Source organism: Myotis brandtii, unplaced genomic scaffold (assembly GCF_000412655.1).
Source record: "Myotis brandtii unplaced genomic scaffold, ASM41265v1 scaffold668, whole genome shotgun sequence".
Taxonomy (NCBI): Eukaryota; Metazoa; Chordata; class Mammalia; order Chiroptera; family Vespertilionidae; genus Myotis; species Myotis brandtii.
In genome coordinates, this window is record NW_005370597.1 from 2,520,098 (window position 1) to 2,538,815 (window position 18,718).

The 18,718-nt window shown below is 37.1% G+C and overlaps 1 protein-coding gene across 4 annotated transcripts in view; it reads right to left on the reverse strand.

Annotated features, from left to right (window-relative positions):
- PFDN1 (prefoldin subunit 1) overlaps positions 1-18,318 on the reverse strand; it is a 56,358-nt gene extending 38,040 nt beyond the window's left edge. For all 4 annotated transcript variants that reach the window (XM_005881052.2, XM_014529074.1, XM_014529076.1 and 1 more), the window contains exons 1-2: positions 18,218-18,318; positions 15,764-15,930 (exon numbers count right to left, since the gene is read on the reverse strand). In XM_005881052.2, coding sequence (XP_005881114.1) covers positions 15,764-15,930; positions 18,218-18,250 — 200 coding nt within the window. In that variant the 5' untranslated portion in view covers positions 18,251-18,318. The remainder of the gene's footprint in view (positions 1-15,763; positions 15,931-18,217) is intronic.
- Between the last annotated feature and the right edge of the window lie 400 nt (positions 18,319-18,718).

Here is an 18,718-nt window from a genome sequence, read left to right on the forward strand (position 1 = left end):
CGCCCCCAACTGCACGCCCCCCGGCCTGGTTGCCCCTCACAGCCCCCGTCGCCCCACGCAGCATGCTGTTCAGTCATTTGGTTGCCCCTCACTAACCCCCCTGCCGGCCTGGTCGCCCCACACAGCCTGCTGTCCAGTCGTTTGGTCATCCCTCACTAACCCCCCTGCCAACCTGGTTGTAGGCAGCTATCTCGTGAGGGTGTGAGGGTTAATTTGCATATTACCTCTTTATTATATAGGATAAGACAAGTAAAAACAAAGAAAAAGGACAACTCTCCCTTTGCCCAGACACCCCGCTCTTCTTCGTGAATACACCTTGGCACACACATTAATACGGTCTGGTGAACTTCTTTTTCACTCCACTAATTATTAAGCCTGTGTCCTGATGTGGAAAGTCCAGATAATTTAACTGATTATCCTAGTCTTCAGTCACAACTTGATCCTTTGTAAAAAATCCTGCTGATATATTCATGCAAAACAGGGATTACTCTATAACCCTTTGGGTCCAAATGTTATTATTAGTCCAAGAGACACAGTGCTATTTTTGATAAGATTATAGTCTATAGGATATTTTTCTCAGAAATAATTAGATTTATCATGGTTTGACTTATGATGTTTTGACTTTACAATAGCATGAAAGCCATACACATAAAAAATTACATGAGATATTCAACAGTTTATTATAAAATAGACTATGTGTTAGATGATTTTGCCCATCTGTAGGCTAAGCACGGGTAGGCTAGACTAAGCTATGATGTTTAGGTTAGATGTATTAAATGCATTTTCAATTTATATTTTCAACTTAGAATGTGTTTATCGGGACATACCCCATTTTAAGTTGAAGAGCATCTGTATTTGGTACAGTATTTGTAGAGAAGAGTTGTTTAGAATGGTACTAAGTCTCAATAACACCATGTAAAAAGTATTATAAATCTAGGCCCAAGAGTCACCAAATCAGGTCATTACATGCATGATTTTTCTAAGAAAGTCTTTTAACTATGAAAATCATTTTTTGTGTGTGTGTTTTTTTTTAAACCTCACCCGAGGATATCCCTTCCATTGTTTTTAAGGGAGGTAGGGGGTGAGGGGGAGAGCAAGAAACATTGATGTACCGATTAGCTGACTCCTACACTAGCCCCAACCAGGGCAGGGAACGAACCCCCAACCTAGGCACGTGCCCTTGATCAGGAACTGAATCCACAACTCTTTGGTGAGCAGGCTGATGCTCTAACCACTGAGAAACACTGGCCAGGTAGAAAATCATTTTTAGAGTAAATATACATTTTTAAATAGCACTAATTACTGGCCAGTGAGTAGTATTCTTAAATAAAAGGTCATCGGACATTATCTTTATTAGTGTCTGGGAAATTTCCAAAGCTAAGATTAGAGGTCAAGTCATTACTTATGTGGCCTTAAAAAATAAATTATCTGAACAGATATTAAATCCCTGGAGCAGAAAATAAAATTACTAGAAAGCAAAAACACTCAACAACCAAAATATGTTTTTCCATGGCCACACATCCCTGAGATAGCTATACTGGACTGTGCCAACCTCAAAGGCCAGAGAGATGTCACCAAAGCTGGCCAATCTACTATAAGCTTAAGGACATCTGAGCAATTAAAGTTTTAAACAAGGATGAGTATTGAGTAAATTCAAATGTCCACCTTAAAAATTACATAGTCAAAATTCAAACAAAAATGTTATGGGAATTTTGGCTTAGTCCTCAAATTTAAAAATGCCAAAGAGCCCTGGCTGGATTGCTCAGAGTTTAGAGCAGTGATGGCGAACCTATGACACGCGTGTCAGAGGTGACACGCGAACTCATTTTTTTGGTTGATTTTTCTTTGCTAAATGGCATTTAAATATATAAAATAAATATCAAAAATATAAATCTTTGTTTTACTATGGTTGCAAATATCAAAAAATTTCTATATGTGACACGGCACCAGAGTTAAGTTAGGGTTTCTCAAAATGCTGGCATGCTGAGCTCAAAAGGTTTGCCATCACTGCTCTAGTCTCATAATGCTTGAAATGTCAAGGAAAGGGTCGCATCGATTCCCAGTCAAGGGCATATACCTCAATTGCACACTCGATCCCTGGCCTGGTAGGGGCATGTGCAGGAAGCAACCAATCAATGTGTCTCTCTCATAATGATGTTTTTCTCTCTCTCTCTCTCCCTCCACCTCCCTTCTACTCTATCTAAAAACAATGGAAAAATATCTTCGGGTGAGGATTAAAAAATAAAGATATATAGATAAAAATAAATGTCAAAGATACATGGTATATGTCTTGGAAAGGGCCCCAAGAAACATTTGGATTTCTGAAAAAAAGTCTTTAGAACAGCGGTCACCAACCTTTTGGACCTCACGGACCACCGGTTGGGGACCGCTGCTCCAAAGGTTTCCTTAAACGAGCGGTTGCCAACCTTTTGGACCTCACAGACCACCAGTTGGCGACCGCTGCTTTAGAAAACACTTTGTCTATTGTTAAAAAGGCACTGAATTATCAGATGCCATTTTGAAGATAAGGGATATATCATGACAATTTAATTATGAGTCATATATCAGAAATAAATATTATGCAGATAGTTTCTCAAAGCAGAGAATCTCACAGAGGTCCTGCCTGATAGTTTATGGAAAACCCAATGGCAGATTTAAAAAATCTGAATTCAGAATGTGCCATAAAGGAAAAATAAACCATGAAGCGGGAAATTATTTTTATATGACAAATGATATGCACAGAATATGCTTACAATGCTCAGGATGACATAATCTAGACTAGAGTCACTGCTTTGTAAAGGCCTCTACTTTGGAAATCAATGCCACGTGGCCCTGCACTGTCAGTTATGAAGGGCTCGCACGTAGCCTGCTGTTTCATTTCCTCATTTATTTGTAATTATGCCATCCGAAAAACGTAATTTTATGATGGCCTTTGATTTGTTTGAGAAACATCAGAGGCTGTGTTCTGAATTGCCCTGCAGATTGGTACGTGACTTCCACTTTGCACACAAACCCAAAACACAATCCGGGATCAGTGGCAATGATGTTTTTGGGGTACCCTTCCAAAGTAGACACTATTCAGAGACAACAATAGGGTAATGATAATGCCTTCTGTTTGGGTGGGAAATTTTTAGAGGACATCTGAAAACATATTCTAAATAGCACTTAGGGCAGTGGTGGCGAACCTTTTGAGCTTGGCGTGCCAGCATTTTGAAAAATCCTAACTTAACTCTGGTGCCGTGTCACATATAGAAATTTTTTGATATTTGCAACCATAGTAAAACAAAGATTTATATTTTTGATATTTATTTTATATATTTAAATGCCATTTAACAAAGAAAAATCAACCAAAAAAATGAGTTCGCATGTCACCTCTGACACGCGTGTCATAGGTTCGCCATCACTGACTTAGGGCATCCACAAATTAAGTGGCACAGAAAAAGCTGAAGAAGAATTGAACTTATCTTGTTTCTTTGCCTCATTCCATGGGCAATGAAAACTACTTGCATGTGCACAAAGATCTACATGCAAAAAAATTTTACATCATAATTTTTAGCAAAAGGAAGGAAGGAAGGAACCTAAATCCCTCCGTAAGGAAACAATTAACAAATTATGGTACATCTATACTGTGGGATGCAGAAGAAAAATAAACTTACCTCTTGTCAGAGTAAAACAGAAGACACTTGTTTATCAATACCTTGGTAATGACATTTTCAAAGTACATACCGAAAGAAACCAGCTATTTATTATTAACCCAGCATTACATATACAATGAAAATGTCTTTCAAAAATAAAGGGTAAATTCAAACAAACAAAAGCTGATAAAGTTTATTCTAACAAACAAACACCGTAAGAAATGTTAGAGGTAGTTCTTCCGGTAGAAGGAGTATGATAACATATGGCAGCTTACAGAGAAATGAAAAGCACTGAAAATAGTATGAATTAAGATGAATATAATAGACATGTTTTTCTTATTGTTAATCATTTTAAAAGATAATTGACTTTCTAAAGCAGAGGTTAGCAAACTATGCTTGCAGGCTAATCTAACCATGATCGTTTATTTATATAATGTCTATGGCTGCTTTCTCACAACAATTGCAGAGTTAAGAGAGACAACTGTGACAAAGATATGACCAGCAAACCATTTTATTGGCTATCCAGCCAAAAATATTTACTACCTGGCCAATTACAAAACAAGCTTGCCAATTCCTGATATAAAGCAAAATAATAACAACATACTGTGGTCTTCATAACATATGTAAAATGCATAACAATAAAAAAAAGGAATGACTGGAGCAATTTGACATAAGATGAAGTGGTATAATATTATTTAAAGGTAGACTGAGATCAATTAAAGACATATATTGTAAAAAAATAGGACAATAACTAAACTAAAAATTTTTTTTTACTGAGGACTAATAAGCCAAAAGTAAAGGTAAAATAGGATCATAAAAAAAATAATATAAAAGAACACAAAAAAGAGGGGGAAAGGACTCAAGCACAAATGAGACAAATAGAAAACAATTATTAAGGTAGATTTAAATCCAATCATAGCAATAATTACTTGAAATGTAAATGATGAGTATACCAATAAAAAGGTAAAGGTTGTCAGACTGAATTTAAAAGCATGACCCAACTACATATATGCCATCACTGAGAAATCCACTTTTAATAAAACAACATAGACAGGTTCATAGTAAAAGCAAAATCATACTTTAGAATGGCAATAATACAAAAGACAGATAATAACTGAGGCACGCCTTGGCAGATATTAGATAAACTGTGAAGAAAGCCGGGAAACTAGAGGAGGAAGAGAAAAATGAAAGGCAATGAGGGGGCACAGTCAGAGAGGTCAGAAAGGAAAATGAGCCCTGGCCAGTGTGGCTCAGTTGGTTGAGCGTCGACTCGTGCACCAAAAGGTCACTGGTTGATTCCTGGTCAGGGAACATGCCCAGGTTGTGGGTTCGATCTCTGGTCAGGGTGCATACGGTGTGTATGAGAGGCAATCGATCAATGTTTCTGTTTCTCTCTCTGTCTCTCTCTCTTTCTCTCTCTCAAATCAATAAAAACATTTTTTAAAAAAGAAAGAAAGGAACATGACACAGAGATGGGCAGAGCTGCAGCAAGCAGGAAAGGCCAGACCTGAGCGGGAACTTAAAGTTAAGAGACCAATGATCCAACCACACACATCCACTTGTGAACTCATTGGATACACCCACTTCACCATTCCTCTCAATTGCACATGGAACATTTTCCAGGATAAATCATATGTTAGGCCACAAAACACGTCTTACTAAATTAGAAGATTACTCATATCAAGCATCTTTTCCAACAACAATAGTATTGTTAACAGGAGGAATAAGGAAACTGAGACAGGAAAGTAAAACAAGGCCACACAGTGTGGGCAATTCGCAGCCAGCTTGTAACTAACAAGCCATTATCTTCCCCAGCCAAGGACACTTAAGAGCAAATGGTTAAAAACCTCCATAATGAGAGAACGTAGAAAGGCAGGGGTAAAGGGGAAATGAAAAAAAAGGGTAGTTTTACTCCCTAAGCAGAGAAGCCAGGAGTCTCAAAGCTTGGCAAGATAAAGTTGCCAGGTGCTTCTCATGAATTCTGGGAAGACCACAACAAAGTAAAAAAAGGGACCTTGAAAATTAATCCGCACCCAAAGTATTCAGCAGAGGAATTTTGAGACCTATAGACAGGAGGGTATATACCACCTCGGACCCCCACCCAACTGGCTCTTCAGATTAGCTGAGAGCCCATCTGCGCTTCGTAAGCCAGATGTATAGGTTTGTTTGCTTGCTTTGCTTTTTCAATAAAGGTGCATGCTTTAATTGCTTTAATAAATTGGCTTTTCACAACACAATCAAGGTCTCTCGTATAAATTCATTTATATGAGAAACAAAGATGGAGGCTGGGGACAGCCCTCTCCCACTGACTCAGGGAGCTGTCCATGAACACCTCATCACCTATGTTAAGTCTTAAACGCAACCTGCCTTTTCTCTTCCAGCGCTCCCATTGCAAACATTATGCAAGGCTCTCAGCTAAGCTATCTCTACCCAAAGTCCCTCCCAGAACTCATTTATTTTCAAGGCTTCAATTTGGCTAATGACCCTCAGAATAGTACCAACCACTATTACTTGTAAGTTCCACATTTCCTCAAATTCAACATGTCCCAAATTTAACTCATTTTATCTACCCATACCAACATTCCCTACCAAGCAGTTTCCCAATCTCAACTTCAGCTTCATCAATGATATCACCACTTTCTCACTCACCTAAGTCCCAAAGCTACAGGTAACCTCCTTGTCCCCTACATTCCCAATTTATCACTGATTCATCACTTTCTTTCATACTGACTTCCTCTGCATTCCACTTGTCACCTTAATTTATGCCCTTTTAATACACAACTGAATTACTTCAATAGCTCCCTACCTGTACTCCCTCATTAAACTCTCCCTAATTCATTCTAAATATATTACCAACAGTTTTCATGTAGCTAGCCTTCAACTGTTGATCACTGTATTGATTGTGGTGGATAATTTTTAGCAGACACTAATGGTTAGCTACTCCATATCCAATCTTCCTTGTTAATAGAGCCCCAATTTTGTGTACCCTCCACTTTCCCAAGTGATTCAGGGAAGTGAATCCTGGGGTAAATCTTGACTGGTCTTTCCCAATCATGGCAGTCCCATCCCCCAAGACATAAGCCCAAGTATGTGGCTCAGTTCCTGTCATGAAATGTGAGAGATCATCTTTTTGGAGACTTCTGGGAAACATTTCTTTGACCCTAACAAAGACGACACAGAAAACATGGTACTTCCTAATTCTGGATGTCGTCACCTCATAATGAAATCCTTCACCCAACCTGAAGTTGAAGCTGGCAAGCAGAAGGAAGGGGGCAGAAGCAAGGGTACTGACATAAATGGAATTGAAGCTCTAGTGAGGAGGCCTGATATATACAACATGGATAAATTATGCTTAATGAAAGAAGAACAAACGGGTATATACTATAATGATTCCATTTATATATAGTCCATATGAAATTCTAAAATAGTCAAAATTAATCAACAGTGATAGAAATCAGATTATCAGTTGCTTACAGCTGGATTTGGGAGAGAAGAGAATTGACTTGGAAGAAGCAAGGAACTTTTTAGGGTGACAAAAATGTTCTATATTGTTACATTTGTCAGAACTCATCCAACTGTACTTTTTTTTCCCCATTTTTTGAGAGTATGTTTACTTTTTATTGATTTTTAAAGAGAGGGAAGGGGGGGGCACCGATGTGAGAGAAAAACATGGATTAGTTGTCTCCCGCACACACCCCGACTGGGTCTTAAACCTGCAAACTGGGCTTATGCCCGGACCGGCAATCGAACCAGCAACCCTTAGGTGCACTGGAAACGATACTCAACTGAGTCACATGGCCAGGGCCTAACTCATTTATTTGTAAACAGTGACAACTTTATTTTAGTCAAGTTATTTTTCAGAAGCATGTTAAGACCATCAAATGGAAATGTAATGCAGGCAGGTGGATATAAAGTTTGGAGTTTGGGGAAGGGGTCTAAAGACAAAAATTTGAGGAGTTGTCAGTACATAAAAAGGCATTTAAAGAGATAAGCCTGGATGAGGTCCCTAACAGACTGAGTGCAGATAAAGAGAACAGAAAAAATCCAAAGGCTCAGTCCAAAATCAATCTAATATTTGGAAATGGGATAGAAAACAGAAAAAGGAGACTGAATAGGAATGGCGAGTGAAATAGAAGGAAAATCAAAAGGTGATGTCCTGGAAGCCAAGCGCTTCAAGAAGGAAAGATCAACAGAACTAAACACTACTGATAGGTCAAATGAGATGAGGACTGAATTCACTGTCTTTATTCCCTTCAGGAACACAATCCCATGTAAACATTCTTTGTTCTGAATGAGTAACTCACACTACTAGGTTCAATCTGTACTAATAAAAATCACTGTGTATTTTTAAATCAAACTGTTACTCCTGAAATGGAAGCAGTAGTATGTTAATCTATTTTAAACATGATGCTTATTTTTGGTCACTATTTGGTATTCTAAGTATTCTGGTAAATAATCACCTCTGATGTTTACCACTTTTACTCTGGCCTCATCAAACCCCAAACATTTCCACATTTAAGCATCAAGCTGTGCTACAACTTTTTCCAAGATGTGATCTTTATTTCACTAGTAGGTTAAAATGTAACACAATAAAATATAACACTTGGATAGTAAAAGATTACTACCCAATGAGTACTAAAGGACACAAACAGAAGACTCCTCATACAAATGCAGAAAGTCACAGAGAAATATAAATATATTTTGGCACAAATGCAAAAGACTCAGTCCAACACACACATACAGGATGCATATTGTGGTCCAAATCTTTTTACCCTGAGCTAAACAATGTAAAAGGCTCAGCTTACGGCAGTCATGTTCTTATCTATTTAAAGATACACTTTTAATACTGGGCTCCTGCTGCTGTGAAAATTTTGATATGAGAACATTTCAAGTCCTCTTTCAAAGCCAAAGGAATAGCTTCTTCAGATAATCTGGTCCCTTTCAAGGTAATTCATTTTCACGAGAACAAGAGTTAGTAATGAGAGTTCCTGGCCAGGACAATGAAATATTCTCCCAGATAAGTCCATTCAAACTTAAATTCTAAAAACAAATTGAGCATACATTCTTCACAAAGCCACAGGCACTAATGGTGCATGCAACACACTGCAATCCTAATTATTCCATCTGGGCAAAGAATATTTGCAGTTCACAGCAATTCCTGATATAAGAAAAGAATACTAAAATAAGCCATTATCAAGTGTGTGTTCATATATATAGACTGACTCAGACCTTCTAGGTCAAAATATTTTTTCTGAGCTTTTTGGCAGTTTCATTAAGCAGATATATTCCTTGACATGAACACTTCAGTCCTCTCTGATTAGATAGCAAGTTGTTCCTAAATCTGCCACTATAAGTAGCAGCTAAAATCAGAAAATTCTTGGTACAGCTTAAAATTTATTATTTTTCATTTCAGAAAAATTCAGCTAGAGCTAAGTTACAGTACATAATTCTCCAATGTCAAAGTAGCAAAGCTCAAGATTATTGCTGCCTTTGTTTTCATTTACATAGGAACAACAAAGGTAATGGTACTTTTCACTCTCCCATCAGTTTACTACATTGATTCTTGCTTATCACCAAATACACTGTAGTATCCTCTTGTGTTGTTGAAGAATTGCTACTTTCATGCAACAAAAGTAGATTTTGTTTAATCCTTTGTCAGTTTAAAAAAAAAAAAAGTTCAGGCCTTATGATATCAGGAAATGCAGAAACAAAATCCTCCAAGTAACTAAATGAATCAATTACATTTACCTTTTTAAAACAAGTTTAGGCCTAAAATAAGTAACCTACAAGAACACGTTAAATAAAAAATTGTAGCATGTTTGTACATCCCAAGGTAAGTATATAACAACCTTCTTTGTCCTTTTGTACAATAGACTTCTAATTAGCATAACCTTTTCAAAATTACTTTCCTGTGTTTCAGAGATTATTTGGACCCTGGAGGACATGGGATGGGAAGAAGGGAAGGAATTATTTAAAGTATCTGCAAAAGAAACATGGCTATGTAATTCCTACGCAAATGTTTGTTAACTTCCCTTGGCATAAAAACAGTGATGTCATTCCACAGAGCAGTACAGCAGAGTTATAATGAACACCAAGTTTTTAGATCACTGACACTTAAGGAAATTAAGAATATTACTCAAAAATCTCCTCTCCCTAGAGTACCACATCTGTGGAAGAGGAGAGTGTGCCCATCTGGGGTTATATACATACTCAACATCAACAAAACTGAAGTCATTTTTCCTTGCACAACAGGAAACGTTGTGTGTTTTTCCCTTCACACTCTGAGCAATGAAAGCCATGACTTTAAATGGCTCTGTATAAAAACACATGAAGGGTGGGTCATAGTCTATTAGTAAAAGCAGCGCAAGAACAAGAACTCCTCTTCCTTTAAAATAAAACCTAAAAAAGAACTAAAAAATTCCTTCTTACATTTGAAAATTATTTTATCTTTGCTTATATTTTCTCTACTCTAAACACAGATTAATACCTTTAAAGAGAGCATAAACAGAGCTTATGAATTTGCAATGTGCTCTCACACCAAAAGCAACCTGCACATTAATTTTTTCTCCTCTAGTAAGCACTAAAAATATCCAAACTTGAGTCCAGTGAGAACAATATAAACTATTTTTTACTATAATATCAACAATATTTATCAACAATATTTACTACACGATGACTTACAGTTTATTTCTTAATCTTTTAGGAATCAAATAAAATACAACTACTTCTTCAGACTTAAAATTACCTCAAATTAATTGGAATGCCAACTCTACAGCTACATGAAATTGTAAAACAGTTGCAAAACTTGAGGCAGCATGACTATATCCCTTTCTATTAATATTTAACATAACTAAACTCAGAGAAACTGCAAATATTTCATGCCGGTTTTGTCAAATGTCATGGTTCAAATTACAGGTCAACATCCAAACTTACAATTGAAATCACTACAAAACCAGCATAACATTTTAAACAAAGGGCAGTTCAACCAACCTGTCATGGACAGTTCAGATTTCTACATCCTAATTAGTTTAAAAGTTACTCAACTATTTATATATATTTTTTACATTTATTACCTATCAGGAATAAACCTACTGTTTTCACTTTCTACCTGTGCCACATTTATCTTAAGTCTTAACACTTCTGGATCTTTTAACCATTAGAGATCAACCATCAAATTACTTCAACAAGTAGAAATAGCAACACCGCTCCCAAACAGCAATTTCTGCATTGCTAGACACTTATCTAGTTGGTAGATTTATACCATTGTTCATTCTTAGTTCCTTAAACGTAAAAAAATACCCACAGAATGGTGGCATACCTCTAAATTAGTTTAAATATGGCACAAAGTTATTTTTAGTTAGGTTCAAGTTTTAAAAAGACACTAATCATTCTTCTCAAAGGCTAATCTACTCAAGTTCCTCCCATATTAAAAAAATAAAAAGCTTAATTTGTCCCCTTTGGAAAGAAGAAATGTTATTTATATAACACTCAAGCAAAAGGAGATTGGAATAATAGGATAATAGACCTGATATCAAATCAGGGTCAGGGTCATACCTATTGTTAATAAAAATAAGTTTGACATTTATCCTAATGATCTTTTCAAACACTAGCATGGTAAAATGTCATTTATGTGTACTTTCAAATGTAATTCTTATTTTAAAAAAAACAAACACAAAAACTCCACTACTATGCAAAGTACAAAGGAAGAAAACTACCATATACCTTAGAAACTGGTTCTTATTCATGAAAAAAAAAAATACAAGAAACATTCATGTAACATTTATTTGAGATCTAGTATTTATTTTATTCCCTCCTTGTATGCTAGAAAGATGCAAAGACAAACACTTCCAACTATTCAGACAGATCATTCCACAGTTGTAACTTTCATCATAGTTCTCAAAGCAGTCTGGTGAGGTCAGCTCACAAACAGCTTAAGGAGTAAAACTAGAAATTGGTGGTAGTAGTATCAGGCTACATAACAGCCTCTCCAAAGAATATGAAGTAACAGAACTAAAATGTGCTGGCAACATGCCAAGAGTCTGGATGGAATATAGCTTTGAGCAACAAATACCCAGAGCTTACAGTATACAGCAATTCATCATCTCTTACCCTGCAGTTTGATTTTCCTTGTTTTAATTCCAAAATAGCCATATATAACAGGTATTTAACTCTACCAATTCTCCATATTTGTAACTTGAAAGGCACTGGGCTTGCAATGATTTGGTAAACTAAATACATACCCTAAAAAGAAAAATGACTTTCATCCTATGTGAAGATGAGGAAGGTAAAATAGATAATTATATTGATACTGTTCTGCATGGAATAGCCTTTATTCTCTAAGGGTTATACTACCCTCAGTTTAGTTTCAAAGGCTTGGATTTTTCTATACTGTCAGTTCTGACTGAATATCTCTGCAACTGGTTGGTATTTAGAATTAGTCAACCTTCTCAACAATTTAATAAAGAATTAATCCTGTCAGATCAAATGACATAATTTTGGTCAAAATTCCAGACATTAGTCAAAATATGTTACTTCTATAATTTCATCTTTATTGAATCATAATATTAAAACAATAACAAACTCTAATTCTAAGTCTGTCACTTTCTAAACATATATTCTTTCTAAAAAGCCAAAAGAAAATGCAGTTATTTTAGGCCAAAGAAAGAATCGTATTCAACTCAAATCAACACACATTTAACATCTATTTTGTGCCAGACATTATGCTGAGAACTAAAGAAACAAAGATAAATATGTATGTACATGGTCTCACAGAACTGACAATCTAGTTGGGGAAACTGACCCGCTTAAAAATCAATCAGACCAGCAGGTGTAGCTCAGTGGTTGAGCATCGACCTATGAACCAGGAGGTCACAGTTCGATTCCCAGTCAGGGCACATGCCAGGGTTACAGGCTCAATCCCCATTAGAGGGTGTGCAGGAAGCAGTCAATCGATTATCTTTCTCTCATCACTGATATTTCTCTCTCTCTCCCTCTCCCTTCCTCTCTGAAATCAATAAAAATCAATCAGCCCAGTGGGTGTGGCTCAGTGGCTGAGCAGTCAACCCATGCACCAAGAGGTGGCTGATTCGATTCCCCGTCAGGGCACATACCCAGGTAGTGGGCTCATTTCTCTCTCATCGATGTTCCTATCGCTCTCTCCCTCTCCTTTCCTTGCTCTCTAAAATCAATAAAAACATTTTTTAAATCAATCAATAAAATCCATCTCAATCTCTCTCATTCTGTGTATGTATGTGTGTATGTGTTCTAGTAGCTACAGGAACAAAAACACTGGTACCACCCCAGATATGTAATTAAGTCTGCCATAAAGGACAAAATCTTCAGAAAACATAAGCTATGTCTTAAAGGATGAGAATTTCACAAGGGAAAGTCGAATATCACAGGCCAAGGACAGAATAAGCAAAAGCAAGAAATCACAAAACATGGCATGTGTGAGGAAGCCCATGTGTGTGGCAAGGCTAAGAATAACAATTTCTGATTCACGTGCTACTATGTGACAGGCATCACTAATCAATTAAAACATGTTTAAAGTCTATATGAGACTCAAACTCCTTCTCAACAGATAACCCAAAACCAATGGAAGGAACAAGTTCATGTGATAAAATTTACGAGCTATCCTGAGTCTGGGAATAGAAAATGGTGGGACTTGAGACTAGAAGGATAAATAAAGGACAGATTATGAATGACTATGATGCTAGGCTAAGGAGTTTAAATTTTATGCTGTGGACAACAGAGGATGAACAAAGGATTTTATGAAGAATATTGAAATGATCAACTCTGGAAGATGTGTAAACAATGCATCTGAACAGATAGAATAAAGGCATAAAGAACAGTTAATATGCTATTGCAATAGTCTAGGAAAGATATAATGAGGCCTGAATTTCAGCAATGGCAAAAATCTACTGCAGGTTCTAAAACAAAAAAAAAATGGAGTGTTTTAGATTTTATAATCCATGATTTTAAAGCAAGAATTTGAGAAAAATTAGTATTCTATTTAGAATTCCCAAATAATACTCAAAAAGGAAAAGATAAGACAACGTAAGGTAAAGACTAGAATTAAAGAAGTGAATCACAATGATACTCAAGATTACCCAAGACTATAAATTCAGAAATAGATATTTCAGGTTTAGCATCAAGAAAGAGAACGTCCTCATGACCAGACTAATACTCAGCAAGTCTTTTCTTCCTGAGGGCACTAATATTCTAGCCAAGCAACAAACACTACTCACCTTACATGCCCCTACAATGCAGGGTCAAATGCACACTCCCAGTGAGATGCAGAAAGCACAAAAGTCAAATTTAAAACCAAAGTCTGAAACCATATAGGAGTTCCACTTTAGCCAAACATTTAAAACTACATATTTCTTTTTACAAATCTTCTGGAAATATTACTGTCCTACCATTAACTAATTCATATCCCAGCCTTTAAACTCTAAGATTCTTTATGTGGAATGCAATCTATTTGTAGCACTTTGGGCAGTATGCAAAAAAAAAAAAAAAAAAAAAAAAAAAAAAAGCAACACTCCTATCACTTCTGCAGAATGTTTAATAGATGAAATTATTCTAATTAAAAATAAAAGCTTCATTGTAACTCTAAGGCCAAAGATAGTCAAAGAGTTTTTCTATTTTGGAAAAAGATTCTTTAGCTGTTGCAAACAGGCTAATGTAGTGATGTGAAATCCAAGGACAACATGTTAACAACCATGCTAGAAAAGCTAGCATTACTGTTTTAAGACCTAAGGATATTCACATTAAGGATAAAATTATCCTGTCATGAATGCCAACAATTCACTTCATACTACATAGACACATATTCAAGGGCACTACTTTGTTTTCAACCCAATTCTTTTGCGTCCCAGTAATGAACTCTCAAATTGGGATTCTCCTCCTCTTAAAATAAGCTAAAATGAAAAATATGAACTCCGGAGACAAAATTTATTTGTGGTATACTGTTTATTCTGATCAAGCAAATCTAATGAACACTTTATCATAATCTATCTCTTTTCCAGAAAGATATGGATTAGCTAGTCAGGAGCAGGGTCTACTTCTCATGATGTCATTCCAAAGCCATTGCTAAATGTTACACATGTTATGCTTCCTTCAAATCAATCGCAAAATAAGTCATCCCAAGACTGAGGTCAAATTCCATTTCAACCAAAAGCTCTCCAAACTTAAAGTAATGGTCCATTTACTAGGTAATAGTCAAAGACTAAATTCCAGAAGAACCCTCCTCCTGTATCTCAACCCGCCCCCCAAACCATTCCTCTCCTTTTAGCTCATTGTAATGGAATGTGACCTGTAGTTAAGGGCTTTTCCATTCCTTACTACTGCTCAGAGAACAGATCTGCTGTTTCATAAAGGCAATATATGTTTTAAAAGAAAAAAGTGAAGTGCTATTAGATGTTAATCACATAACAATTAGAACAAACAAAACATAAATTGGTTTACTAGATTTCTCATGTATGACAGTAGAACAAGTGTATATACTAGTAAATGACAACTGAATATTTAACTTAATATTTTTATTTTAGGACACTGGTCAGACATCTAAAAGATGATTTGTATGACTCCTCACAAATTAGGTAGGGAAGGAGAAGTTAAAACTACAACTACTTAAATAAATCTTCACACACAAAATTACTATGAACATCTTTTCATGACAAATCATATTTTTATCATTGAAGTTACACACTTTTAAGCATCCAATGTAGAGAGAGGAGGGAAATATTTAAGAAATGTACTTCCAAGTCTAAAATTAAACACATCTGGCCCTGTCTTCTCCCTCCCCTCCCCCAGGCATAGTAGCTTTACCTTTCTCTCTTCTAAGCATGAAGAGCCCTTCTTCTGCCTCTGTATCTTGTTTCCTGAGCCCATTTCTCCTACAGCTCACTTCTACCTCTGTGATTTTCTAAATAAACTTTCTCTTACAATTTGAAGGGGAAAAAATTAAATTCAACACATCTATCTGGGATTCAGTTTCATGTTTTAAAAAAAAATAGGTATTAGAGCTACTGTGATACTTTAACCCGTTTTAAAATAAACAACTTTTATGATTTATTTTAGACAAAACATATCCCAAGATAACCCCCTTAAGGATATATTTTACTTACATTCTTCCTACACCTTCATACATGTTAGTCTCGTCTACCAAAGTCATAATCTCTGTATCTGTAAGATGGGTATGCTTTTTCGTTCTGTCTAGCTGTTCAATCTGTATGTCTGCAAGCTTCACCTTCTGTTGAGTGTCAATAACTTTAGCTTGAAGCTCTGTGAAGGCCTAATAAAAACAAGTCCTTGATTTAGTAGGTGAAATATTTTATAGGAAACATTTAAGTCAAATCCAAATATGTTAAAATAAAGCATGCTAACCAGAGGCAAAGCTGTGAAATTTACTAAACCAAACATCAATAAAAGTTAGTATAATTGTAATCAATCAAGCCACTAGGCTAACTACTGAATATACCCTGTCCTCAGAATATGGAATCATTTTGAAGCAGAAATAAATGCACATTAAATAATAGCCATATCAAGCAGCAGGTGCTCAAGGAGTAATAAAAGTAACAAATGTAACAGTCAGAGGATGAAACCCAGAGATCCAAAACAAGAACCATAAAGGGAACAACAACTCTCTACATTTGTATTACTCAACTAGGTTTCAAAGCACTTTCCCACATTTGTTTCAAATAGTAATATAGGTATCTTAATAAAATGAGAACACTGAGGGATATAATAAGTATCTCATTTAATCCTCTCAAATCTTATGAGTTATGGTGGCAGTTTCATCATAACAGTTTATAAATTAAGTAAATGTGATAAAGAGAGTTAAGTGGCTTGCACAGGGTTGAACAACTATCGGGAGGAAAGGCAGGTACTTAAATCCACTTCTTCTGACCTCCAGTTCAGGAATCTTTTTATTCTATTGTCTACAGTAATATCCAGAATATAAATATTTTTAAGAGAAAGAAAAAAACACATTAGTATTAGAATTGCATCATGATCTTCACATGCGTAGACAAAGCCAAATTTGACCCTTAGGTACACTTAAATATAAATACAGTTCGTGAATACTCTTGTTTAAGTGCCTGGAATGACTGTCACATGCTGTCAAATTTATGCCTTAATAATATTTGTGACTGCAATACATGGCAAAGGCTACTACTTAACTTTTATTCTGACTTGATTCTCACCTACTAGTAAGGTTTCAAAATATTCATTTGGGAGGAAGGGAGGAGCCTGAACTTTCCTATTAGTCTCCAGGCAAAAATCATATTAATAATAATTTACATTAGAAGTCAAAATTTTTAAACAAGTTTCTTTAATTTAATTGTCAAAACTATCCAATTTAAGGCTGAAATCATTTTCTTAGTTTGCATTCATTGCCCACAGGTTTCTTAGCAACAAATTTAAATACTGGGAGGTGAGTCCATTCACAGCTGTATGCTATTGTTAGCTCTCTTACTAAACCCTGACTTAAATTTGAACCTTTAACAGAATAAAAAAGGTAAACTTTTAGAATGCTTTAAGCATTCTTAAAATGAATTTTGGTTTGCATACAAAATTACAGGTACTACCTGACTGTTCGGTACACAGTTTGCTAAGGACACTGGTGTATTGTTAAAGCTGAGATACTACAGCGTGAGAGAACACCACCTAAGGGCCAAATTTACAAGTTTCAAAACAAGAATGTCAAAAAGTAAGATACACGCATAAATCCTCACAGCAGTAACAACTTCAATGTTTAGGATCTACAGCTATTTCAGCTGTCCTATTGCTTATGCACAGACTGACCAGAAGGCAGTCTTAAGTAAAATGTGTTCTTCTCAAGAACCTAAACTAATAGCCAAAAGGTGTGGAGTAAGGAGGGGATACTGGATTCGACCCCAACCTTTGACTGCGTCTTTTCTGGAACTCCGTTTCCTTTTCTAGAAAAGGACAGGTTTAAAGTAGATGAAGCCTGGGATTCTTTTCCATCCCCGTCCCCCTCCTACCTCCCTCCCACCCCCAAAAAATATGATTTGGGGTCAGTAGACATGTTACAATCCTGACAACTGGTGGTGAAAACGTTTCTGAATGACAACACACTTATAAGCAATTGAAGAGATAAACCTAATTTCTTCCGATATCAATTTTATTTCGAAAACTTCACGGGACTTGTTTCGTTTCTTCGACAACTCCTGCAAAAACGGTGGGGGGAGGGGGGCCACAGCCCTGAGATGAGCATTGCTATGAGCATATCTAACTCTGAACTGTAGCGCGACCTTCCCAAGTTTGGGGTGGCATAAGAGGCCTAAAAGCACTGGCCGGAACAAGGGACGACAGGACAAGCCCGTTATCCGCCCGCCAGACTCAACCCAACCCACCCAGCCGGCTCTTCCCCAGCAAAAGCCGCTCGCCCCCCACTCCAACCTCAGGAGACCCGCTCCCGTCTTAGGATCCCGGGATATCACCCTCCAGCTCCCTGGGGCCTCTTTCCTTCCGCAAGACTCGAGTCTCCTCGATATTCTTGTCCACAGGTCCCTCAGCGACCAAAGAGGAGCCTCGGCCTCCTCCACACGCTTTCTTACCTTCTTCAACTCCAGATCCACGGGCGCCGCCATCTTGGCTCCCTCTCCGCGCCTGCGCGGTGGAGAAAGCCGGAAAGTGTGCGGGGGAAGGGCGCGCCTTGGAGATTTGACTCTTCCCTCCTTCCTTCTGCGCCTGCGCCGCAGGAGGGGGGGCGGTGGCTAGTCAGCTTCTTCCTTTCTTCCCCGCTAGTAACTCTTTTTTTTTATATATATATTTTATTGATTTTTTTGAAGGGAGAGGGATAGAGAGTTAGAAACATAGATCAGCTGCCTCCTGCACACTCCCCACTGGGGATGTGCCCGCAACCAAGGTACATGCCCTTAGACCAGAATCGAACCTGGGACCCTTGAGTCCACAGGCCGAAGCTCTATCCACTGAGCCAAACCGGCCAGGGCCCCCGCTAGTAACTCTTGAAAGATCCCAGGTTACGATTCAGTCTGCGGACCCCCTGTGATCTATCAGGCCTGGCCTACTTCTCCACATCCTTCCAGACACAACAC